Raw genomic sequence first — 25,800 nt, forward strand, 5'->3', positions numbered from 1 at the left:
TGTGGATGTTGTTAGTTAGGTGCAAAAGATACCAACGAGACACACAAAAATGTTAAAGGAATTTGTTTACACAGCAAACGTAATCTTCTTAGATCAATTACCTGGCGAAGGCCTGCAGTAATCGCTGAGCACGCCTGTATCCAAAACTTATTTGATTTCAAGCAAAACTCACGTGACATCTAGCAAAACACGTTGTCAACTATCACCCGCCGAGGCAAGCGATTATTGCCTAATCGTAAACTCTGATGTGTGCATGTTCGAAAGAAAATGTAATGGGGTCATTCGAGCGGACACCGCATAACATACGTAAGTTATTCGCAACGATTACTGGTCGACAATGTATTACGAACATTGTTTGACTCACATTCTGGGGCTCAATTCTTCGACAACGCCTAAAAACCACGAGAGAAATATTCCCAGAACATGTCGATTGCACGCACATCATGGTAGAGTATACTATGCGATTTGCAACATAAATAATTGAATGAATGCCCCGCGCGCATCGCTTGCTGAACCATCCAGCACAGACAGGCGAGTCGTGCGTTTAATATAGAATGGGGCTGACACACTGACACACTGAGCGACACCAGACAGGCACACACAATTGGACACACACAAAATACACCTACAACATTACCAGTATATACGCACTGAATATATATACTTGTTTGCATTAAGCGACGCATTGCAGCTACAAATATATTCAAAATACAAACAGACGCGGCTTGTTTTGTACTGTACACGATGTGTAGGGAACATTCGTATTCCTTATTAACACAACCGATAATTCGAGAAGCATTTAAAAAAGCGGACAAACACTCAAGTCCTTAATGGCAAAACCCCGTAGGACTTTTAATAGTAATACTACTACTACTTGAGAAGCATTTGATGGTCCTAAAATAAAACCTTTCATCCAAACAAAATGAAGTGAGAAACATAACGACACAATCAGAGCAAGTCAACAAGTGTGTAAGTCATACACATCAAGTCTAGCTATAGCTCCCTTTGTGTCTCACAGCCATGATCGATACGAGCAAACAGCAAACTCATTTCCCGGAATCAGAAAGTAGAAACTTTCCAAAAGGATATTCCACACCCTGCTTTATAACCACTGACGGTCTGAGCTTCAAGATAACACACTTACCTGCTGTAAAGAGCACAGACAGACTTCAAGGTTTTGATACGTCTGTTGAAATGCACACACAATGTCAAGACTGGGTCGCAGTGTGACCTGGTAATGTTACGGCGTCGACACAGCGGACTGTGGGCGTGTCAAACCGGTCATGTGAATGCGTGCAAATCAGACAGGCGCATGCTTTCAACATTTCAATGTAGAGGATATGTGAACGAGTACATCATCATTTTCTCGATGTAATGAAACACAAACAGCTTCTACCGTTTAAACTGTCTGAATTCCACCAACATGGTTAAGACTGTATTGCAGTGTGTCATCGCACACACGTGGTTTTCATCCGTTAGTGAGATTAGCGCGTACTTTCCAAGTTTCAATGACAAGGATGTTTGCAGAGAAGGCACTTATCTTGTGTGTGTGCGTGTGTGTGTGTGTGTGTGTGTTTTTGTGAGTGTTTACAATTGCTTATATTGAAGTTAATGGATGGTGTGTGTTCATTGCCAGCCACAATGTTGGTTTTCATTTTTGGAAAATTAGGTACTATTATTGTGGATGTATTGTGTTGTATTTCTTTGTATTGTATGATATTGTGTGGTATTGTATTGCATTGTATTGTATTGCATTGTGTTGTCATTGCATTGCATTGCATTGTATTGTATTGCATTGTGTTGTCATTGCATTGCATTGCATTGAATTGTGTTGTATTGTTGTGTATTGTACTTTTGTGTAATGTATTGTATTGTATTGTTTTGTTTTGTTTTGTATTTATTGCATTGCATTGCATTGTATTGGCTGGAATAGTACCTGCGATGATAAACACAACGGCACTCTCTGATTGCAATTGACTGTTGGAATAAAGCTGCGATGCCGGGGGCCAGTTGTGTTCATGCACACAGGGATGTGTCGCCAGTACTAGGCCGACGGTTGGCTAGTCAGACAGATTACAATATACATGTTACTTCCTTATCGCACCACTTGGGTTTTCCAATAGGCGCTTGCTATTACTTTAATTTTCCGAGGCTACATCTGTTGTATTTTGGGGTTTTGTCCCAGCGAAGCTGGAGGTATCCCGTGAACGCTATTCATACTGTAATCGATTTGAGAAATGTGCATACCGAATAATACATGATAAAGAAGGATTCTTTGTGCCCGAAAATGGGCCACAGTTGGAGATGGAAGTTCACCAAAAATTGGGACCATACTAACAAAAATACGGTGGGTAAAATTGGCGCCCCCATGTTTTGAGCAAACGCCACCCAAGGCCGCTTTGGACGGGTAGAAATTCCGTAGTTTCCAAGTCTATGGATAAAGCTCGCGTAAGAAGAATACGTCACGGTCGAAAGTCTTTGACGTCAATTAATGCATCATGACGTCATGCCTCCCTGTAGTCTTTCTCTCTCGCGCGGTGTGTGTGTTTGTGTTCATTTTGTGCACATGTGTTAGTGTTACTGTTTGTGTGTGTGTGTGTGTGTGTGTGTGTGTGTGTGAGTGTATTTGTGTGTGTGTGCGCACGCGTGCATGAGTCTGTACTCGTGTGTGTGTGAGTGTGTGTGTGGTGTGTGTGTGTGTATTTGTGTGTGCGCACGCGTGCATGAGTCTGTACTCGTGTGTGTGTGTGGTGTGTGTGTGGTGTGTGTGTGTGTGTGTGTGTGTGTATTTGTGTGTGTGTGTGTGTGTGAGTGTGTGTGTGTGTATTTGTGTGTGCGCACGCGTGCATGAGTCTGTACTCGTGTGTGTGTGAGTGTGTGTGTGGTGTGTGTGTGTGTATTTGTGTGTGTGTGTGTGTGCGCGCACGCGTGCATGAGTCTGTACTCGTGTGTGTGTGTGTGAGTGTGTGTGTGTGTGTGTGTGTATTTGTGTGTGTGTGCACGCGTGCATGAGTCTGTACTCGTGTGTGTGTGAGTGTGTGTGGGGTGTGTGTGTGTGTGTGTGTGTGTATTTGTGTGTGTGTGTGTGCGCGCACGCGTGCATGGGTCTGTACTCGTGTGTGTGTGTGAGTGTGTGTGTGGTGTGTGTGTGTGTGCATACGTGTATGTGTGTGCGTGTATGTGTGTTTGTTTGTAAAGGTGTGTATGTCTGTCTGTCCATATGTGCGTATGGGTGTGTGTTTTGTGTGTATGAAGTTTTTGTGAGAGAGTGAGTGAGTGCGTGTGAGTGAGTGTGTGTATGTGTGCGTGTGTGACTTGGGGGGTGTGTGTGTGTGTGTGTTTGTGTGTGTGTGTGTGTGTGTGCGTGTGTGTGTGTGTGTGTGTTTGAGAGAGAGAGAGAGAGAGAGAGAGAGAGAGAGAGAGAGAGAGAGAGAGAGAGAGAGAGAGAGAGAGAGAGAGAGAGAGAGAGAGAGAGAGAGAGAGAGAGAGAGGTTTGTCTTTCGCTGGGGTATGCAGTGCCTTGGCGTTGCACATCTACTTAATTATAGTTGTTTGCGAAACACACCATGCATGTCCAACATATGATTAGTATGTTGCTGGTTGCGTGTAGCTGTCATGATTGAGTATTGGAAACAGTGCAATGATTCACCTGTAATGATTATGTAAGCCTTGGAGGAAAAGAGGTGGTATCGCTTTTACTGCAGTTAAGGTGATCGATATGCTTGCGTTCGCACGCACGCACGCACGCACGCACGCACGCACGCACGCACGCACGCACGCGCGCACACACACACACACACACACACACACACACACACATACACACACACACATACGTTTTCATATCAAAATCATGCAACAGCGTTTTAATAACAGCCAAGAACAACCTTAGTAGATTGCAAACCATAACACTGGTTTCTTAACATGCCTCCTCTTAGCCACCATTGCACATGGTTTGTTTGTGTTGAGGCTGTAGTCTACCATTGGGAAAAAGTAATACAGTTTGATATATTAATTAAAGCTCTCCGTTTACTATACAACCTTCATTGCATAATTAAACTGTTGAAAGGAAGTTATGTATCTGAAACATTCATTTGCTGGATCTGTTCTTAATCTATCCTAGCTCTTACCTGACATCTACGAATTCTTCGCAATCATCCATCACACATACTAGTCTACTAACTTGCTGCGAAATCATATAATGTAACGTCAAATAGAATGGTACTCATGAAAGCAGGCTATGTGGGGTTATATGAAACTTGGTAAATGTACATAAAATATTAAGGATCGTATACAAGTACCAATCGACATATTACGAAGGATCCTGTTCAGTCGGTCTTTTCCGTAAGTAAGCTTTTCTTTTTGTGCAAGTGTTTCAATGCTCGGTGACTCCCGTAGTATATGCCAATTGATTCGCTATCTGCGATGTACAGAAGTACAGCCCTGACATGACCCGCAGAGAGCTTTCGCTGACAAAAACATCTTTTTACATCGGAACTCGTGGTGAGAACAACAATATAATAGCTATTGCGTTGTTAGCATGACAATTGGGTCTGTTATTTTGACTCAAACAAGCCTACGACTCGTCGACGTTCGAACTGTCTCGTCACAATCGCAGACCTTATCGTCACACTAAAAACGCAATAGCTTGTATCGTATCTATGGGACATTCGGATTCCCCTCTTTGTGCAATTTGAAGTCAGAAGCCGTTTGAAACTCATATTCAGGCGGCTTACCGAGATTACAAAAGAGTGTATGTTTGTGTGCGTTCAATAGTGAAAATAAAAAGTATTTGACCAAAATATGATATTTTACACAAATCTCGACAGTTATTTGCAACTTGACCACACTTTTGGTCTCGTACAACAATGATTGTCTAAATCAGTGTGAAACGTCTTATTTGATAACTTTTTTTTTTAAATACTAAAAAGGTATAATATCTTAATTCATTGTAACAACCGTAAATTAGTGTTGGTCAAAATAAGAATAGAAAACATTGATGCTCGTATTGTTGTTTTGTCACCGTTAAATGAATTGTACCCTATGTCTATTTGTTTTCTTTCTTCTTCTTCTTCTTGTCGATCACTCAGATACGATGTTAATTGTTATCAAGTACTGATGTCGCACTTTGGGCTGCTGTATTTAGCAAACGACAGTACACATACGTGGCGCAGTTGTGTCCCTTGGCCTGGCAAAGTCTATTATTCTTTTGAGAAATTAATGGAATACACTCGTAGAGTATGTACAATGTACAGTAAGCTTATCTGGCGCGGTTGTATCCCCTGGCCTAACAAAGTCTAACAATATGTTGAGTAATTATCGAAGACAATCATAGAGTATGTACAATGCACAAGGCGACGATGCAGTTAACACTTTTAAAGTGCCTTCTTCGTCACTGTCATCGGTAGCGCCGTCATCTGTCCAAAGGAACAACATAGTCAATCACGTAGGAATTCAGGTTAAATTAAAATACTTACTACTCCCAAAGGACTGTTTGTCGGTCCGTCCGTCTCTCTGTCTCTCTCTCTCTCTCTCTCTCTCTCTCTCTCTCTCTCTCTCTCTCTCTCTCTCTCTCTGAGTCGATCGAGAGAGAGAGAGAGAGAGAGAGAGAGAGAGAGAGAGAGAGAGAGAGAGAGAGAGAGAGAGAGAGAGAGAGAGAGAGAGAGAGAGAGAGAGAGAGATTCAAATTCAGATCTTTATTACGAAGGGATCTCTCTTTCTCACCAAAATGAATTTAAAACAAGTCGCGTAAGGCGAAATTACTACATTTAGTCAAGCTGTGGAACTCACAGAATGAAACTGAACGTAGTCCGCCGCTAGTGCAAAAGGCAGTGAAAGTGACGAGCCTGTTTGGCGCGGTAGCGATTGCGCTGTGCTTCATAGCACGCTTTACTGTACCTCTCTTCGTTTTAACTTTCTGAGCGTGTTTTTAATCCAAACATATCATATCTATATGTTTTTGGAATCAGGAACCGACAAGGAATACGATGAAATAATTTTTAAAACGATTTGGGAAATTTAATTTTGATCATAATTTTTATATTTTTAATTTTCAGAGCTTGTTTTTAATCCAAATATAACATATGTATATGATTTTGGAATCAGAAAATGACGAAGAATAAGATGAAATTGTTTTTGGATCGCTTAATAAAAAAATAATTTTAATTACAAGTTTCCGATTTTTAATGACCAAACTCACTCATTAGTTTTTAAGCCACCAAACTGAAGTGCAATACCAAACCCCGGCCATCGTCGAAGATTGCTTTGCCAAAATTTCAATCAATTTAATGGAAAAATGAGGGTGTGACAGTTCCGCCTCAACTTTTACAAAAAGCCGGATATGACGTCATCAAAGGTATTTATCGAAAAAATGAAAAATATTTCCGGGGATATCATACCCAGGAACTCTCATGTCAAATTTCATAAAGATCGGCCCAGTAGTTTAGTCTGAATCGCTCTACACACACACACAGACAGACAGACAGACAGACAGACACACACACACACACACACATACACCACGACCCTCGTCTCGATTCCCCCCTCTATGTTAAAACATTTAGTCAAAACTTGACCAAATGTAAAAATAACAACAACAACATCAACAAGAACAACAACAAGACGAAAAACAAGATCAAGAAGAAGATTATTAACCTTTTGATAAGTGTGCAGAAGCTCAAAGAAGACGTAGCAGTCCTTGGGAAGGTTGCGAGCATAAATCCACTGCTTCTCCCCGTCAATGTACAGATGAAGAAATCCGCCGGCATCGCGGACAAATCCAACACGAGTTCCTTCTTTTAGATTTCGAAGTCTCTTGTCAATATTGTAGTCTTTCTGTTAAAATTGAAATAGATTTCTAAAACAGTACGCTTGTGAGACTTGAAGTAGAACTGTTTCAATAAATATCGACTGCAATCTAAAAAGGAGAGAATGGGGGAGGAGGGGCTTGAGATTGAGTGTAGAATGGGGGTGTGATGGGAGGGAGCCTTACAATACGAGAGCTATTCCAAATGTTCGCAGCCTTAACTTCTTTGAAATTCCGCAGTCTGTTGTCAAGATCGTAGTCGTTTTGTTAACATAGAAGTATATCTTAAAAAATCAAAAAGTACAATTCCGAGACCAAAGCAGGAACTGTTCAATAAACGTCGACTGTCCTCAAAATAGGACAGTGAGGATGGGAGTGTAGCTGGATGATAGTACAAAGAAAATGTCTACAAAGCTGAAGAACGTTACATGAATCAAAGCTGTTCCATATTCTACAATCTGACAAAAGAAAGGGTAAATCGAAACTGGGGAAAAGGGGAATAACTCTGACAAGCCAAAATAACTTCCGAAGAGCGCTTCAAGCTGCTGTGTCAAAATTCAAGAACTAAGATTAAAAAGTGAACATGCGAGTATAAAGTGCAAAACGTAAACTTTCATATGGAACCGTCCAGAGAATTCTACTCAATGATTTTCTGCTTCAAAAGCTGGCCGCAAAATAGGTGCCTCATTAGCTGACATGGGAACGGACTAGCATCAGGGTCCTCTCGTACGCGATCTGCTCAACCGTTGTGAACCCAGTATACCCACATTTGTTGTTACTGTAGTCACTGATAATGAGACTTTGGTTTCATTCTACTTTAGTGCCAAAGAACACAAAAACAAAGCGTGTCTATACCAAAATGACGAGATGCATCACATTTGTAAGCGAGGTTTTCAAAGCAGAAACTGGGCAATTCGCTGAATTTTTCGACCACGAAGGTCCCGTTGCTGTCGATATCAATGTCAATGTCACGTACTATACATGTAGAAACCTGTTTACCCAAACTTACTTGCGAGTTTTGCAGTCAGCGACCAAACTGCAAAACCCAGACTACCCTTCTCCTTCACGAAAATGTCAGTCTCCACAAAATAAGGGCCGTAACTCCATTCCTAAAAGACCAAATGATCACATTTTTGCCTTACACATTCTTCAGACCTGACGACACCCCTTGTGATTTCTGGTTATACCCTCTTTTGAAAATCAAACTTTTTGCCAACAAGTTTCACTGCACCCAGGACCTCAAAAAAGCCGTCAATTCAGAACTCAAAAGCAACCCCAAATAAGGCCACCTTAAGACCTCTTCTGATTGGCTTAGACACTTGTGACTTTGCATCGACGTAGGAGGAGAGTAGTTCTGATGACTGCTGTATTTTGGGCCAGATACGCCAAACAGTCTCTGCGAAAATCACATTTGATCATTTTGTTTGGATCATACTTTGTATCTTCCCTATTGCCAGATCATGCGTCAGAATGCGAGAAACACTTGCAAATGAAATGGCGAGTTAAAAGTTACTATGTTCTCAGCAGTCAGGTGTCGTTCTGTCATTAGCAGATCATTCACCCTGATAAAGGCTTCATTGCTTGTTGTGAGTATACCTGCATGTCTTCGACGATGGAGGTCGTACAGGGTGACACGAAAAAAACAGATCCCACCAAAAGTTTAATATTTTCTGAAATAATCAGCCGATTCTTTTATTTTTTCAGGTGAGCCAAGCTGAAATGATGTTCTAACAGCCCACCAAGTTTGAGCTTCAAGATGTCATGGACAACGGAGCATAAGACATTTATAGTCGAGGCCTATTTTCGCCGGCGAACAGATTTGCTCGGGCTGCGCACAACAGACTCTCTGACTGAATCAATATTCCTCGGTGTCCTTGCTGATTTAGGTCGACCAGAGTGGGATCCCCTGTTAGGGTTTTTACTATTGAGGTTATTGACAGTCCCATGGTCTCTGAACTTATCCCTCCATCCATAGATAACTGATTTAACAGGAAAGTCTCTACGTCCAAACTGTCTTTTGAATTCCAGTTGAGCAGCGTGGATAGAATTCGACCGAAAATAGGCCTCGACTATAAATGTCTTATGCTCCGTTGTCCATGACATCTTGAAGCTCAAACTTGGTGGGCTGTTAGAACATCATTTCAGCTTGGCTCACCTGAAAAAATAAAAGAATCGGCTGATTATTTCAGAAAATATTAAACTTTTGGTGGGATCTGTTTTTTTCGTGTCACCCTGTGTTACAAGTTTTCTCTTTCTCGTCTATTCCGCTGACTACGTTTTTAGTACTCGCCTAAGAAAGCGCCTTTTTTCCATACGTGTCCAAATGGCCTCAAGAATGTCCCTGGAATTTAAGCCCCTTTTCTGAAAGTATTGGTGTGTGTTGTTTTAGAATGCCTGGCCATGTATTTTGTCAAGTAACTTCACGATTATATGTTGACGAAATGCATGGCACTTCGTGTGTTCATTCCAAAGATCACGTGATAATGTGTCAAAATCTAGAAAACCCTATAAGTAGCTTTCTTTCTTTCTTTATTTGGTGTTTAACGTCGTTTTCAACCGTTCAAGGTTATATCGCGACGGGCTATATAAAGTAGCTGCCTTTATGATTAGGCAGCACAGTTTTGAAACAACAAGTAAATATTCATTTCCTCAAAAGCAAAGGTGCTTGAGCGCCTTTATAGTATTTAATTGATTAATGATTTAATACATTTTGTATTCATTTAATTAACGTTATGTACCTCAGATCCAAACTGGAAGACCGTGGAGCTAAACACAACTGCATCGGCCCATCCGTCCAGGGCTGTCTTTGGTATCTTCAAAGTGTCGGGGTGTGATTTTACAACACCGCATGGAAAGAAGTCAGAAGACTTGCCCTTCCTGGTATCAATTTGAACCTGCACGAGGAATTCAAATACACACACACGCAAGCATATACACATGCACACACGCAAGCATATACACATGCACACACGCACACACGCACGCACGAACGTACGAACGTACGCACACACACACACACACACACACACACACACACACACACACACACACACACACACACACACACGGTTGGTATCGAGACTCATGTAATCTTAAATGACAATTAGTACTTTACCAATGAGTTGAAAACAGCTCAACGGGAGACGATGATTTTTGGTTGATTTTTGTTTCGTTCTGAGTTCAACCAGGGTTTGAACATTTATTTGTTTAACGACATTTGTAAACAAAATCATGTACCTTGTTTAGTTTAGTAACATGGCCAGTCTGATAAGATAAGCAGCACGTCTTCAAGGGCCTGTCTCTTTCCTTGCAAATCGTCTTATTATCAGCATGTTTACCACGATTCCTCTTGGACATATACCAACAAATTCAACGACTGGCTGCTTTCTTGTCAGCTAAGGAAGTGTTTGCCCAGTTGATTTGCTAATTGGCATTGCTATGTAAATAAGAGAAATTATTTCAGCAAAACAATCCGACTCTAGAATGGAAGCTTTCAGGCTATCAATGTTGTTCATGTAATTTAGTAAAATCATGCACCTATTCCATGCGCAATTCTTGACATTATGTGGTACTTAACCATTCTGATAATCCTTGTGATCCTAGGGTCAAGGGTTCCAATCCATGCAAAAGACCTCGGTCATTCTGCTGCTTAGATCTAAACATATACACGCCTAAGTAGCACGACGCTTGTTGCTACTATAATAGTTTTCCACTTGGATGAAGTGGCACCAAATTTCCAAGGAATTGGGTAAGACATTTTAGAACACTTTTTGACTGCAATTTATGTTCCTGATATGGTCAACCGCGTTATCTTTAATTTCAATGTGTTGATGTGTCGTACCAGATTTCCACTCGTTGCTTTTTCGAAAATCGAAAAGCTTAGTTTCGCTCGCATTTCAATATTTTAAAGTACAACTCGTGTACATCTGGTACGACACAGCAAGCCAAGTACTCCGTCACGGCGGAGGGCTGACCGTGCACCCAAAAGCGGACTCAACCAAATGGGTATTTTTTGAAAGCTTGGGGCCTGCCGAACATAAAAATCGATGTTAACAAGAAATATTCAAGGGCGCACTTTCTCTTTTTAGTCAAAATTCAACTATACCCTGAAGAGTGATGCACGAGCATTTCAGACGCTTGCCTCTGAAAAAAGAAGTTCTCAGCTAAATTACGAACTCAAACTGGTACGTTTTACATATAAATGTGTTAGTTGGTATCTTTTGATTATCACAAAACAATTTGCGACTGCTTTGGCCGAGGATGCTGGTGACAGTATCATTATTATGAACCCTACCCTAAATCCAGGAAAGACGTCGTCCAAAATGTAGGTAAGTTTTGATTAAAAATAAATTCACACAAGACTAGTATTGTTGTTTGGCTTCAATGGATATATTTTCGTCAAGTATGATGTCTTTACATAATATCTGTAAAATATGAATGGATTTGAACCATATACTATGTCACTATGACCTTCCAATCTTCCTAACCCCCAGCCCAGTAAAGCGTGCGAGACGTTTCCTGAACAAATGTCGCTTTGTGGTGCGAGTTCAGTGTGACATGATTAGTTTCCAGAACCCCATTTCTGACTTTCAAAGTTTATCTACATACATTTAGCAATGCACGAGCAAAATATGACAACTTAATGGTGCCTTTTGGTTTAATGCTATGGTAAAATTGCTAGTGATAGTGTTTACAGCTTGAAACAAAACATAACAGATGGGAATAGTCTTCCTCAATCTGGTTCAGAGCATAATGTATTTCTATTTTCAGAGGTAGCATTATTTCTGATAAGAGCTAGAGCCAATATAATGATGCTGAATATTTGAAAAATAAACTTTCTGACTCATCTGAGTAGCAAGAGAGCCTTCGTGATCGTCAGCGTAAGGCTGGCTGTCTTCAAGGCAATTCCTAGATGAACAACTTAACACTGCGTTCGATTATTCGCCCGTTTCTTAAGCTAGAGCTTTGAGACTTTACACGCGTCTAGGGCTACATGTACGCTTTACAATACGTAAAATATAGTTGACTCTCGCGTTATTTAAAGGTCACAACAAGGTCATTACCAGGCAAAAACGAGGGAAAACCGACGGAAAGTACCATTTTCTGCAACTGTTTGCAAGAAAAAGATTTCAAATTCAATTGTTTCCTGGGATTAACGCATCTCTAGACATGACAATCATCCGATTATCAGACATCAATTGTGGAGGTCACGACAAGGTCATTACCAGATAAAAACGAGGGAAACCCGAGGGAAAATACCATTTTCTGCAACTTGTGTGTAAGTAAAAGCTTTCAAACTCCATCTTCTTCTGGTATTGGCGCATCTCTAGGCATGACAATCATCTGATTAACAGTCCTCAATTTTCAAGGTCACAACAAGGTCATTACCAAATAAAACCGAGAGAAAACCGAGGGAAAATACCATTTTCTATAACTTTTTTGTAAGTAAGAGCTTATAAACTCCATCTTCTTCTGGGATTAGCGATGATTTCAATGACCCTGAAGTCCGAGGAAAGTTTTCTTGACCCATGCAATGTTTGAAGGTCATGACAAGGTCAAATTTACACGTTTTCTATTTGGGAATATCTTTTACGGTCAAATAAAATAATTTCTGGACGTCAGCTATTTTCGAAGCTAAAGCTTAATTACAACTTTACACACGTCTTGGGATTTATGAGACATAACGCAAATATTGTTGACTCTCGTAATATTTAAAGGTCACACAACAAGGTCATCACCAGGTAAAACCGAAGAAAAACCGAGGGAAAGTACCATTTTCTGCAACTGTTTGTAAGAATGAACTTTCAAATTCAATTGTTTCCTGGGATTAGCGCATCTCTAGACATGACAATCATCTGATTAACAGTCATGAATTGTGGAGGTCATGACAAGGTCATTACCGGGGAAAACCGAGGGAAAATACCATTTTCTGCAACTTGTGTGTAAGTAAATGCTTTCAAACTCCATCTTCTTCTGGTATTGGCGCATCTCTAGACATGACAATCATCTGATTAACAGTCCTCAATTTTCAAGGTCACAACAAGGTTATTACCAGATAAAACCGATGGAAAAACCGAGGGAAAATACCACTTTCTGCAACTTTTTTGTAAGTAAGAGCTTATAAACTCCATCTTCTTCTAGGATTAGCGCTGATTTCAATGACCCTGAAGTCTTTGGAAAGTTTTCTTGACCCATGCAATGTTTGAAGGTCATGACAAGGATGGGATTTTACACACGTCTAGGGCATTATAAGACATGAAACAAATATTGTTGACTCTCGTAATATTTAAAGGTCACACAACAAGGTCATTACTGGGTAAAACGACGGAAAATATATCAACTTTATGACTCGTCTGAGTGCCAGAACAGCCGGTGTGATCCTCAGAGTCAGGCTTGCAGACCGCAAGCCTATCGGTAGATGAACACCTTAACATTGACTTTTTCTTCTCTCTCCCCTTCTCTTCTACCCCTATTACATCCAGCCCCGCCCACCCCCCTAGAGCCTCTGTGGGCGAAGGAAGATGTCATGAATCTGCGTCAACAGCTTTAGCTTAGAAAATAGCCGAACACAAATAGAAAACGTGTAAACTTGACCTTGTCATGACCTTCAAACTAGGCATGGGCCAAGAAAACTTTCCTCGGACTTCAGGGTCATTGAAATCAGCGCTAATCCCAGAAGAAGATGGAGTTTATAAGCTCTTACTTACAAAAAAGTTATAGAAAATGGTATTTTTTCTCGGTTTTTTCTCGGTTCTATCTGGTAATGACCTGGTTGTGACCTTGAAAATTGAGGACTGTTAATCAGATGATTGTCATGCCTAGAGATGCGCCAATACCAGAAGAAGATGGAGTTTGAAAGCTTTTACTTTCACACAAGTTGCAGAAAATGGTATTTTCCCTCGGTTTTCCCTCGTTTTTGCCTGGTAATGACCTTGTCGTGACCTCCACAATTGATGTCTGATAATCGGATGATTGTCATGTCTAGAGATGCGTTAATCCCCCAAAAATGATTGAATTTGAAATCTTTTTCTAACAAACAGTTGCAGAAAACGGTACTTTCCGTCGGTTTTCCCTCGTTTTTGCCTGGTAATGACCTTGTTGTGACCTTTAAATAACGCGAGAGTCAACTATATTGTATGTATTGTAAAGCGTTCATGTAGCCCTAGACGCGTGTAAAGTTTCAAACCTCTAGCTTAAGAAACGGGCGAATAATCGAACGCAGTGTTAAGTTGTTCATCTAGGAATTGCCTTGAAGACAGCCAGCCTTACGCTGACGATCACGAAGGCTCTTCTGCTACTCAGATGAGTCACAAAGTTCATTTTTCAAATATTCAGCATCATTATATTGGCTCTAGCTCTTATCAGAAATAATGCTACCTCTGAAAATAGAAATACATTATGCTCTGAACCAGATTGAGGAAGACTACTCCTCTCAGTTATGTTTTGTTTCAAGCTGTAAACACTATCACTAGGATTTTTTACCATAGCATTAAACCAAAAGGCACCATTAAGTTGTCATATTTTGCTCGTGCATTGCTAAATGTATGTAGATAAACTTCGAAAGTCAGAAATGGGGTTCTGGAAACTAATCATGTCACACTGAACTCGCACCACAAAGCGACATTTGTTCAGGAAACGTCTCGCACGCTTTACTGGGCTGGGGGTTAGGAAGATTGGAAGGTCATAGTGACATAGTATATGGTTCAAATCCATTCATATTTTACAGATATTATGTAAAGACATCATACTTGACGAAAATATATCCATTGAAGCCAAACAACAATACTAGTCTTGTGTGAATTTATTTTTAATCAAAACTTACCTACATTTTGGACGACGTCTTTCCTGGATTTAGGGTAGGGTTCATAATAATGATACTGTCACCAGCATCCTCGGCCAAAGCAGTCGCAAATTGTTTTGTGATAATCAAAAGATACCAACTAACACATTTATATGTAAAACGTACCAGTTTGAGTTCGTAATTTGGCTGAGAACTTCTTTTTTCAGAGGCAAGCGTCTGAAATGCTCGTGCATCACTCTTCAGGGTATAGTTGAATTTTGACTGAAAAGAGAACGTGCGCCCTTGAATATTTCTTGTTAACATCGATTTTTATGTTCGGCAGGCCCCAAGCTTTCAAAAAATACCCATTTGGTTGAGTCCGCTTTTGGGTGCACGGTCAGCCCTCCGCCGTGACGGAGTAAAGTAGTATTTTCTGTAAATGTAATAAAATAATGGAAATGTGAGTTCCTGTTGCACTTTTCTCACCTCATAAAGCATGTTTTCTTTCATGGGCGAGCTTGACAGGACAATTGCAGTTTGTCCTCGCACCTTCTCTGCAGTTCGGTTACCGTTGCTGAGGACGATGTTCTCGCTTTTCATAAACTGCCATGTCTTTGCCTAAATGAGATGTCAAACAAACACTACCGGTAATATCAACATATTTAGTTAGTTAATTAGGTTGTTCGTTAGTTAGTTAGTTAGCTAGTTAGTAAGTTGGTTTGGTAGTTAGTTAGTTAGTTAGTTAGTTAGTTAGTTCTTTAGTCAGTTAGCTAGTTAGTTAGGTAATAAGTCAGTTACCCAGTCAGTCCTTAGTTACACAAATGGTTTCTTAATTAGTTCCTTTGTTTGATAGTCGGATACATTAAATATATATTTGCTTACGTAGTTAATTAGGAAGTTAAAGTCAGCTAAGCAGAGAGCTTTGAGGGTTGTTTGAAATAGAGGTAGGTTGTCACAAAGATGTGAGTAAGGTATTTGGAGATAGGTTGAGCTTTGTAAATACGTCGTGATTTTAACCTCCCTAAAGAATGGATTGTTGATGCGTAGACAGGTTAGAAGCGATATCACGGGTTTCGTGTGATTCACGAGGAAATAGCCCTGGCTTAACAGAACTGTGTTTACGAGTTTCTATATATATATACGACTAGTGTCTGTGTGTCTGTCTGTGTATCTGTCTGTGTGTCTGTGTGTCTGTGCGCGATGCACGGCCAAAGTTCTCGATGGATCTGCTTCAAATTTGGTGGGCATATTCAAGTAGACCCGGGACACGACACAACCTGGTCGATATTTCAACACGTGCTCTCAGCGCGCAGCGCGGAACCGATTTTGGTTCCACCTCAGCTATTTTGGTTCCACCTCAGCTTACCCGGGCCCCCATACCGACACACCATAGCCGCTACACCACATCACAACGCCAAAGTTCTCGGTGGATCTTTTTCAAATTTGGACACCGTATTCAGCTACACCCCGGACACAATATCATCGATGAGATATTTCAACACGTGCTCTCAGCGCGCAGCGCTGAACTCATTTTCGTTTTTGTGTTCATTTCACCATTATAAGTAACTCTTCCTTATCTTCTCCAGTGTTTGGCGTTTATCTCCCTTCCTTCGTGTGGCTTTCCCGTTCAGTTGTAAGTTACTACACTGCGCTGTCCACTGCGCTGAGCGTCTTCGGATATTCCCGGCGTTCTGTTACTGTTACCTATTTTTAGAAGGTCAACGCAGTGTACAGAACGTAAATTGGACCCGTAAATTATCCTCACTGTAAAAGTGCAAAGGTCGAATCAATTTATAGCCACGCGAAAAATACACTGTCATCTATCTCTCTATAGATACGGCTTCTCTGTGTTTGTGTGTGTGTGTGTGTGAGTGTGTGTGTCTCTATGTAAGCAACACCTGTGCATTCTTCAGTTCTGTTTGTGATGTGGTCTGGCGGCTTTTGTGTAATTTTATGTACTGGCCTTCCTTTGAGAAGCCATAACTTGCTCAGTCCTGTTTGAGTGGAGTTCGCCTCCAAAGGTGATTAACACGGTTACATTCGTCGACAAGGATGGGACTCGATATGGTCAGGAATGGCATTATGGCCACTGAATCATTTTCGTGCTGTTCCCATTCCACGAATCTGGGAGGGACCTAAGCTTGACGGGTCCATAGTTCGGCGTACGGCTCTAAGTACTTCTTCCCGGCGAAGCCGGCTACCCGGCGAAGCGGGTATTCATTCTAGTGAGCAATATAGCTGGTTTCGAGACCGAGAGAGTTACAGCGTATCAAACTAGAAACCAAGGAGGTTGGTTTGCGCTTGTCGTCTTGTTCAGGGAACAAGAACAACTCCTTCTCGAGACGGGTCTCTTGAGGTAAATGATTTATTATGTTGTATAATATTGAAGCTTGAATACCAAGCTGGAATATAAATGTTAGTGTATGCAAAGTGCACTAAATTCTAGTGTGAAGTTTTTAAGAGGATTCTAGTTGAGATTGAATTACGTTTGTGTTGGGTAATTTCTTGAACATAAATGTTGTTACACATTTATGTTATGTTAAGATGTTGATGCTATGTATGGTAGTGTCAGTAATGGATTAAGTGATCCATGGGTCAAGTATAGCTTGGATATTGATTGTGGACGGAATGACATACATGAAATGATGTCAGAAGTACGTGTGTAATGTTTAGTTTGGAAAGTGAATGGAGAATGGAAGTGTGATAATTATTATGTTGGATTACGTTAGGTATTTAGTAAATATGGCCAAGAGGGAAAGAAAGGGAAGAATGAACGAGAGAGATGATACACGACTGTTTAGAAAGGAGAGATGCTTTAAGAGAATGTTATATTAAGACTTTGGTTATTCTCTAGGAGTTTCCATGATGTTTGTTTGTTTGTTTTTCTTAACGCCCAGCCGACCACGAAGGGCCATATCAGGGCGGTGCTGCTTTGACATATAACGTGCGCCACACACAAGACAGAAGTCGCAGCACAGGCTTCATGTCTCACCCAGTCACATTATTCTGACACCGGACCAACCAGTCCTAGCACTAACCCCATAATGCCAGACGCCAGGCGGAGCAGCCACTAGATTGCCAATTTTAAAGTCTTAGGTATGACCCGGCCGGGGTTCGAACCCACGACCTCCCGATCACGGGGCGGACGCCTTACCACCAGGCCAACCGTGCCGGTTTTGTTTCCATGATGGTGTCCGGGGGTTGGTACCCACACTGGAGATGAATTCGTGACGATGTCAGGACAAGTATCCACATCGGCGAAGGTGGAAGGACGGTGGAGTCCCCATCAACACTGGACGTTGAAACGAACCGGTGCTTTTCACTAAGTGCGAAGTAGTGTTTCCTCGAGGAGGAACTTGGGATTTGGATAACGGTATCGGCAAGGATTACAGTTGCACAAGAGTGTGTAAAGGACTGCAGGATCGAGAACTACGAATTCTTGAGTGTCTGTCAAAATCCTCTCTTGTGGCCACTAACAGATTATATTGTAATAACATAATATTCAGATAGTATTATAGGTAGGTAGGTATAGGTAGGTATTAAGAGATAAAGAGGAAAAGAGGAAGGTAGTGAATAATAGCTTTTTCAAGAGGGATGTTGATTTGTCATTATTTAACATGACCCATAATTATGTTTTGACTTTCGATGGTATATTGGTACCCCCCCCCCCCCTTTTTTTAACTTTTGGAGAGTTTGTGTGTGTGTGTGTGTGTGTGTGTGTGTGTGTGTGTATGTGTGTGTGTGTGTGTGTGTGTATGTGTGTGTGTGTGTGTGTGTGCTACTTTTTCAACGTGTTTGAAAGAAAAGTTATATTACCTCGCTTAAAGCACCTGAAATATGTCTCTCTTCACCGAGGAAAGTAAGTTCTTTTTCCAGTCTCGCCAATGTTGTGTTATCAACCTTGATCGTTTTCATGGAAAGAATGGACGAAGGAACCGTCACTCTGAGATTCAGTCCTTGAACACGCAGTCTGACAGTAGTGGTGGCTTTTTCCAGCTTGCCAGGGGGTGACGTCACCTTCACGCGGTCAACAACACGTCGGTGTGACGTCATTCTTCCTCGACGACTCAGCATGTCAGCTCTTGTTGCTTGCACGGACTCTTCGACTTTCTCCTTGGCGACCAGCGTCAGCTCCCTAAGGCGACGTCTGCAGGCCTTGATGGACTTCTCCAGCCGATCACAGGCTTCGTCGATTTCAGCAAGGGATTTGTTCGCATTCCGTTCTGCTTCCTCGAGCTGCTGATCCAACTGGCTGATTGCTTTGTCCAGGTTGCCTTCAGCAGCTTTCAACATCTCAGACATGGCTGACAACTCCTGTTGCAGCTCGTTCAGGCGTTTCTCGAAAAGCGTCACTTCCGGACATGCGCGGTGCTCGGAGCTGGCGCAGAGATGGCAAATGGCGGCGCCGTGCGTGGGGCAGTAGAGTTCCGACGGCTTGTCGCTGTGCACGCAGCACGCGGCGAACTGGTTGGTGGCGAGTCGCTCCGCTGTCATGGTGGCCAGGGTCTCCACTGTGTGCTGGCGTGTGGCCGACAGGTTGCCGTGAGCCCTCGTGCAGGACGCGCACAGCATGTCGCCACAGTGAAGACAAATGGATACGGCTCCCGAATCTTCACATCCAGCACACACGTGGTCCCGGCTCAGTACACGCGTACTCTCCACCAGCGCTGCCATGGCGACGTCATCTGGTAAGGCGTCCACCACCTCCTCCCACCCCTTCGTCCTGCTTTTCTCTTTGGGGTCCGCGATGGCGCCCCTGCAGAGCGGACAGAGGGCCCCGGGGTTGGAGGCGAGCCAGGAGAGAAGACAGTGGCGACACAGGACGTGAGCACAGGGCAGCAGTTTGGGGTTCTTGAACAGCTCGTGACACACGGAGCATTCCGTGTCATTACCATCAAAAGGTATAGCAGCTGATGCCATAATGAAAATTCTGCAACAGGAACTGAGATAGGTGAATAGACAAATTGTGCAAAAAAGCACAACATTATTACAACACTTTTTTCAGATTGATCAACTAAATGTGTCAACGTACAAAAAGTACTTCAAGTGTAAATTCCGAGCATTTCAAGAGTTTGTTCAGATGTTACGCAACTCACCAGAATGAAAGCAAAATTGTAGGTTTGGGGACTTACATCTCCAGAAGTAATGCCTTAATTTTATGCACACAGAGCAAATGATTTTACCATCTCTACTAACTGTTCATCTGAATATGATTACTTGTGTCAAGTTGCTAAATAAGCAAACAATAATAGCTTGGAGCTTTTACGAGGTTCGCAAATGACAGCTACTACGGCTGAGTTCAAAACCAACTTACATTACGTATGACTATAGTTATCGCTGTAACTCAACATTTTTAGTCGTGGGCAAGGGGGCAGTAAATATATGATGGTTGCTTTATTAACTTAGATATTTGCTGTAGGAATCATTTTTCTACATGGATTCAAGGCTGAGAATGTTTTGTTTTAATTCAAAACCTTGTGACAGGGGTGGAATTCTACATGGTAATGATCAGGAATGGCGTCATTGTCACTGGTACATTTTTTTGTGCTGTTCCTGTCACACTCACGGTGTGTCAACTGATTCCGTTCATACACCGGATGTTTCCGTTCGTACGCAGGATGTTTCTGTTCATACAGCCTCATTTTCGGCACTTGCTCACGTTGGTAAGCGAGTCCAGTTTATAACTTATGGGACACATTTCATTCAAACGGGAGCGAGTGTGACTCTTGTTATTTGATGTTGTTTGTGCTGATGCACACACAAATGCGCGTCAGAAAGTATTTCACCTTGACACACGCATCTATACGACTTGTGTGTGTGTGTGTGTGTGTGTGTGTGTGTGTGTGTGTGTGTGTGTGTGTGTGCGTGTGTGCGTGCGTGCGTGCGTGCGTGCGTGCGTGCGTGCGTGCGTGCGTGCGTGTGTCCGCGATGCACGCCCAAGGTTCTCGATGGATCTGTTTCAAATTTGGTGGCCATATTCAGCTACACCCCGGACACAACCTGCTCGATGAGATATTTCAACACGTGCTCTCAGCGCGTAGCGCTGAACCGATTTTGGTTTTTATCTGGATCCATTCCCAGTAACTCTTCCTTTTCTTCTCCAGTGTTTTCAGCGTTTATCTACCTTCCTTCGAGCAGCACCGCCCTGATGTGGCCCTTCGTGGTCGGCTGGGCGTTAAGCAAACAAACAAACAAATCCCTTCCTTCGTGTGGCGTCAATCCATATTCCCGTTTCTATTTTTAGAAGGTCGCTGTCGACAACGCTCAATCCATATTCCCGTTATACTATTTTTAGAAGGTCACTGTCCCGGCGAAGCCGGGTATTACTATTCCCCAGTGTTTTGAGCGTTTATCTCCCTTCCTTCGTGCGGTGTGACGGCGAAGCCGGCGTACACGGGTCCCCGGCGCAGCCGGGTATTCAGCTCGACTTCGTCCCGGCGAAGCCGTACCCGGCGAAGCGGGTATTCATCTAGAAGCTGTATATAATTCTAGCAGGGTATGGTCTTATATAACAGGTTTCTTTTGTAAATACAGTTGAGGGGGCCTCTAAATAATGCAGGCAATACATAACCGGATATAAAAGGACATCACAATTGAGATTTTGATTTGAAAAGTGTGCGGTATATGTTTCACTGAATAAACACAATCGACCTCGTATACAGAAATGTACAGGCTTGCTGTATACGACGTAAAACTAAATGCTTTTAAACAGTAATACTTGCGGTTATAGCCTAAAAAACCCGATCAAAACGCTACTGTCACCCGAGAAGTCGTGAATAATTCTATGTCTATACCGACGACCGTGATTTACTCAGTATACATTGCATTCAAATTTAATAGTCAAAATATCAAAACAAAAGAAAAACACTACAGCAACCAGTTTCTGTAAATTCTTAGATGTGCGTCAGACAGTCGCTGACTATGTCAACACTTGATGTCTAACTCAACCTGACGGCTTCGTTAGACAATCAACGTAATCTGGTGTGGAAGAAAACTCAGTCACACGACCAAGTGTGAATAGCAGGTAATTAATAACTGTGGGACCTGAGAAGCAAGAACAACAGCATACACAGAGCGCTGCAAATTCTCTGAAGTGAACACAGTAATCAGCAATTAATAGCAACTAACCGCCAGTTATCAGCATGCACGTCTCGCCACGTAACTAGAGCGATTTGGGTGGGACGAAAGAGCTAGGGCCTCAACAACAAAAACACGAAGAGGATCCCTGTGTTGTTGGCAAACTTCAATCGATACTCCGTGGCCTACTTTCAGATACACATACGCCTAAAAGACACGTTTTTGCGGTAGAATCAGGATAGTAGATTCAAGGAAGAAACACATTTGTCACTGAAACATACCTGTCTGAGTACTCACTTCTGCTGAACAGGAAAAAGATCAAATGACAATAACACTGCTGACAGAGTCACTCCGTGACGAAGTATTCAGGTCAAAAATATGGCGGACTGCGATCGTCTGCAGCTGCAGTGTTACATTACTTCCCCTTTCAAACGAGCGTATCACGGATAGGCACTTGCCATTGGTATCAGTCCTATCCCGCCCGGTAAGTGTCAGGCTACAACGTACTGTACACTGGAGTTCGTTATGGTACAAGTAGTAGAATTTTCTTCTCTTCTTCTTTTACAATTATTAATTAATGACCTATATGTGCTGATGACCAATTTAATTTCCTTTGTTGGATCAATAAAAAGTTATGAGTTATGAGTTATGAGTTATGAGAAACAAATTGTTACGTACACGTGCGGGTGGTGCGCGCGCACACACACACACACACACACACACACACACACACACAAAAGCGTGCGCACACGTGCGTGTACAAACACATAATGTATAGTATTTTCTTGCGACTCCGTTTATTTTATTTGTGCTGTGACCTTGCAAACAATGTCAAGCACGAATTCATAGGAGTGAACTGATTACGCGAGGATTTGAATAATGGGGTGTCAGAAGCACTTTATAATCCTGTCTAGGATACAACACGAGCGTGTGTGTTTTTTTAATTTTTTTTTATTGTTATGGCTTGTTTTTCAGTCAAGACCCAACGGATCAAGGCACACATGAGCCTTTTACAAGTGTTTCCTTTTGATATCTCCGCTGGGTCTTGACTGAATTACAAGCCATATGTGTTGTAACTTGTAGAGCACCTGCGGACACCGTGCGTGTGTGTGTGTGTGTGTGTGTGTGTGTCTGTGTGTGTGTGTATCATGTCTGTATGTGTGTGTGTGTGTATGCGTGCGTGCGTGTGTGTGTGTGTGTCTGTGTAATTGTGTATGTATGAGTGTGTATGCGTGCATGCATGCGGGTGTGTGAGTGTGTGTGTGTGTGTGAATGTTTGTGCGTGTGTTTGTGAACACGCGATTGTGTGTGTGTGTGTGTGTGTGTGTGTGTGTATGTGCGTGTGCGTGTGTGTGTGTGGTGTAATAGTGGGCGTGTTGATATTCTTAAAAATTGCCGTTTGTTTAAATAATATCTTTTGTTATTTCATTTTATGAAATTCAATGTAAACGCTGCGCCTGTAACTGATATTAGACTGATAATTTCACATTGATGTTGATGTCGTCGATGTAATCAGGTAAAATTATGGTATGTAACTGTGTTTTGCCTTTGAATCCTAAACCATGCAATGTGGTGCCGAGACAGATCATGTTTCCGTCTTTGTGTCATAATCAACATGGGCCGGCAATACACAGTGCATTGTTTTCATCGCGTGCGCCGTCACTTAATTGCTCCAATTAACGAAAAGCCTGATTGTTGTGTGTTTGCACGTTGTCTGTTTATTACCCTGTACATTTTCCTCCGTTTTAAAACTCTCTCCGTTTAAAAACATGATTATTTCACATTTGTGAAGGTCTAAAACAGAAGCTCCACTGTATTCGCATGATACGCTGCACGAACAAACACAATCTGATATCGCACTTTGTCGCACATTTCACCTACCTTGTCGAAAAAGAAAAACTTCTTCTCCTTCTTTCTGTGTACGTTCTCGCCATGCTACGTAGACTATAGGTTGTTGATGAGATGAAGTCGCGGCGCCATGTTCATCTGTGGAGTGTGTCGATTTATAGTAAGGGAGGGAATTCAGTGTGGACAAATGCTGATACTCAGTTTGAATGACTGCTTCCCTTTGAGGCAACGCCAGCACAAGGAGAACGCCTGTCTGTCTTTCTTTGTCTCTCCCTGAATGTCACTGTCTGTCTGTCTGTCTTTCTGCCTGTCTCTAACTCTGTGTCTGTCTGTCTGTCTGTCTGTCTGTCTCGCTATCTCCCTCTCCCTCTCTGTCTGTCTGTCTGTCTCTGTCTGTCTCTCTCTCTCTGTGTCTCTCTCTTTCTGAGCCCCCCACACACACACACACTAGCACATACACACACGCACACACACACACACACACACACACACACACACACACACACACACACACACACACACAATTGAGGCAAGGCAAAATGTATTTATATAAATTCTGGTGTTACGTGAAATAGGTAAATTACAACAAGAAACAAAACTACAACAGTAATACCAAAACACAGCCCATCACAATTATCAAAGATAACTAACTCAATTCAAATTAATAGTTAATATACTTTTTCACAAACGTATTTACAGAACGGACACGTGTATATTGAATGTGACCAATTAATCAAAATTCAAAAACTAATTAAAATAATCAATTCTTTAAAAAAAAAACATTAATTAGATTAATCAAAATTCGTTCGCAATGTACTTAATAATATACGCTCAGAGACTGATGTTCGGCTTTTCTTTAGGTAGGTATAACCAACCGTTTATTTCAAATTCTTCATACATTGAGTTTCGTTGTTGCTCTCTAAAACAATGTTTTTGAAGTTGAAATAAAGATAAAATTATCGCAGCTGTGTATTTTTTTCATTTTTTTTGTTTAACACAGGTAGTGCACCACCGAAGAAAACAGTGTTCACTCAAAACAGGGGACACGACTATTGCCAGAAAAATATCGTACACTACCTGAATAAGAAAGTGTTACACCTTTATGCGTGATCAGCAAAACTGTTAGGTAGTGAGGTTGGTGTGTTTCATATGCATGCTGGTGTCGTTCGCATAGTCTGGTGCTACTTTAAATGATCAGGACGGTAAGGTTAACGATGGAACCACCAAGAAATTGTATTTTCAGCAGACTGCAGTCTATTTTGCAAGTCTTAATGATCGTGATTAATATTTGCAGATAAAATAGTCAATGAAAAAAGGCAACGAATTCTTCAAAATTGATGTGCAAGCTCGAGGCCGATGTCTGCTCTTTATTCATAGGTCAGTTTTTAACAACAAAAACGAAGCAAAAGAAACGTTCGAACTGCGTATCGTCTCGTGATATTTTGTCTCCCTGTTTTCGGGATTTCCGATTTTCCGCAAGAGTAACCTTTTCTTTGCTTGGTTATTCCTAATTTAGGGTAACTTCGTAAACCATTTAGCGGTGTCGCCCCGACGAATTTCAATCGGTGTGTTCATCGTGATGAGATTGACCCTTTTGCCATACAGTTTTATAAGGATGATGCCGAGACTGGACTGGTCAAAGCGATGGCAGGCACCTGGCCGCCGAGGCAATTTATTTCCTGGACATCTGAGCTTCCTAGCAGGATCCTGCACGTAAATGGAAATTAACACCAAACGTGATGATAACAATGATATCAAGATATTTAGTGATAATTACAATGATATCAAAATAATTTAAGTTATTGAGACATCACAGTGCGCAAAGAGAGTTACAGAGCAGTTCGAGAAAATGAATTATTGAACGAAGCGTGTAGCGCAGAGTTCAGTAATTATTTTCAAGATTTGCTCAATAAATCTCATAGCGCACTCTCATTGTTTCAATAACGATATTGTCAGTAACAAAAAGACATTAGAACGTTTGACAGGCACATTTTTTCTGCGGGCGTTTGGATAAATTGAGAACAGGTCGAGTTAGATCTTCTTTTGAGTGTGTGTCGGATTTGCCATGCCTTCCAAGCGTCTCGCCACATATGCGAATTTTGGGGGTATTGACGGTTTAATTGCCGACCATGCATTTTACGATATGATGACCCTCTGCACCGTTTTATCGATTAGGAACTAACAGTATGAGTCACAGTTATGCTAAATGTTACTGTCTTTATGTATCTGTAAGCATACAGTTTCAATCTAATATTCAGTGAATTATTGGTATAAAAACATGTACCAGAAC

At 41.7% G+C, this 25,800-nt stretch overlaps 2 protein-coding genes across 10 annotated transcripts in view; both read right to left on the minus strand.

Annotated features, from left to right (window-relative positions):
* Positions 1-22,107, minus strand: part of LOC138976320 (E3 ubiquitin-protein ligase Midline-1-like) — a 35,704-nt gene extending 13,597 nt beyond the window's left edge. For 2 of the 8 annotated variants that reach the window (XM_070349178.1, XM_070349175.1), the window contains exon 1: positions 1,145-1,287. Coding sequence is in view for 4 of the 8 variants with exons in the window: in XM_070349179.1 (XP_070205280.1) it covers positions 5,376-5,417; positions 6,655-6,834; positions 9,544-9,699; positions 15,072-15,203; positions 18,402-19,505 (1,614 nt within the window). In the remaining 4 variants the exon portion in view is untranslated. Of the gene's footprint in view, positions 1-364; positions 385-1,144; positions 1,288-5,063; positions 5,418-6,654; positions 6,835-9,543; positions 9,700-15,071; positions 15,204-18,401; positions 19,516-21,943 lie in introns of those variants that run through there. The other 6 variants (XM_070349179.1, XM_070349180.1, XM_070349181.1 and 3 more) reach the window with 6 other exon arrangements.
* A 1,965-nt stretch (positions 22,108-24,072) lies between these two features.
* The window catches only part of LOC138976334 (uncharacterized), a 29,661-nt gene continuing 27,933 nt past the window's right edge, over positions 24,073-25,800 (minus strand). For both annotated transcript variants that reach the window (XM_070349201.1, XM_070349200.1), the window contains exon 10: positions 24,073-25,217. In XM_070349201.1, coding sequence (XP_070205302.1) covers positions 25,023-25,217 — 195 coding nt within the window. In that variant the 3' untranslated portion in view covers positions 24,073-25,022. The remainder of the gene's footprint in view (positions 25,218-25,800) is intronic.

The sequence above is a fragment of the Littorina saxatilis genome, linkage group LG9 (genome assembly GCF_037325665.1).
Source record: "Littorina saxatilis isolate snail1 linkage group LG9, US_GU_Lsax_2.0, whole genome shotgun sequence".
NCBI lineage: Eukaryota > Metazoa > Mollusca > Gastropoda > Littorinimorpha > Littorinidae > Littorina > Littorina saxatilis.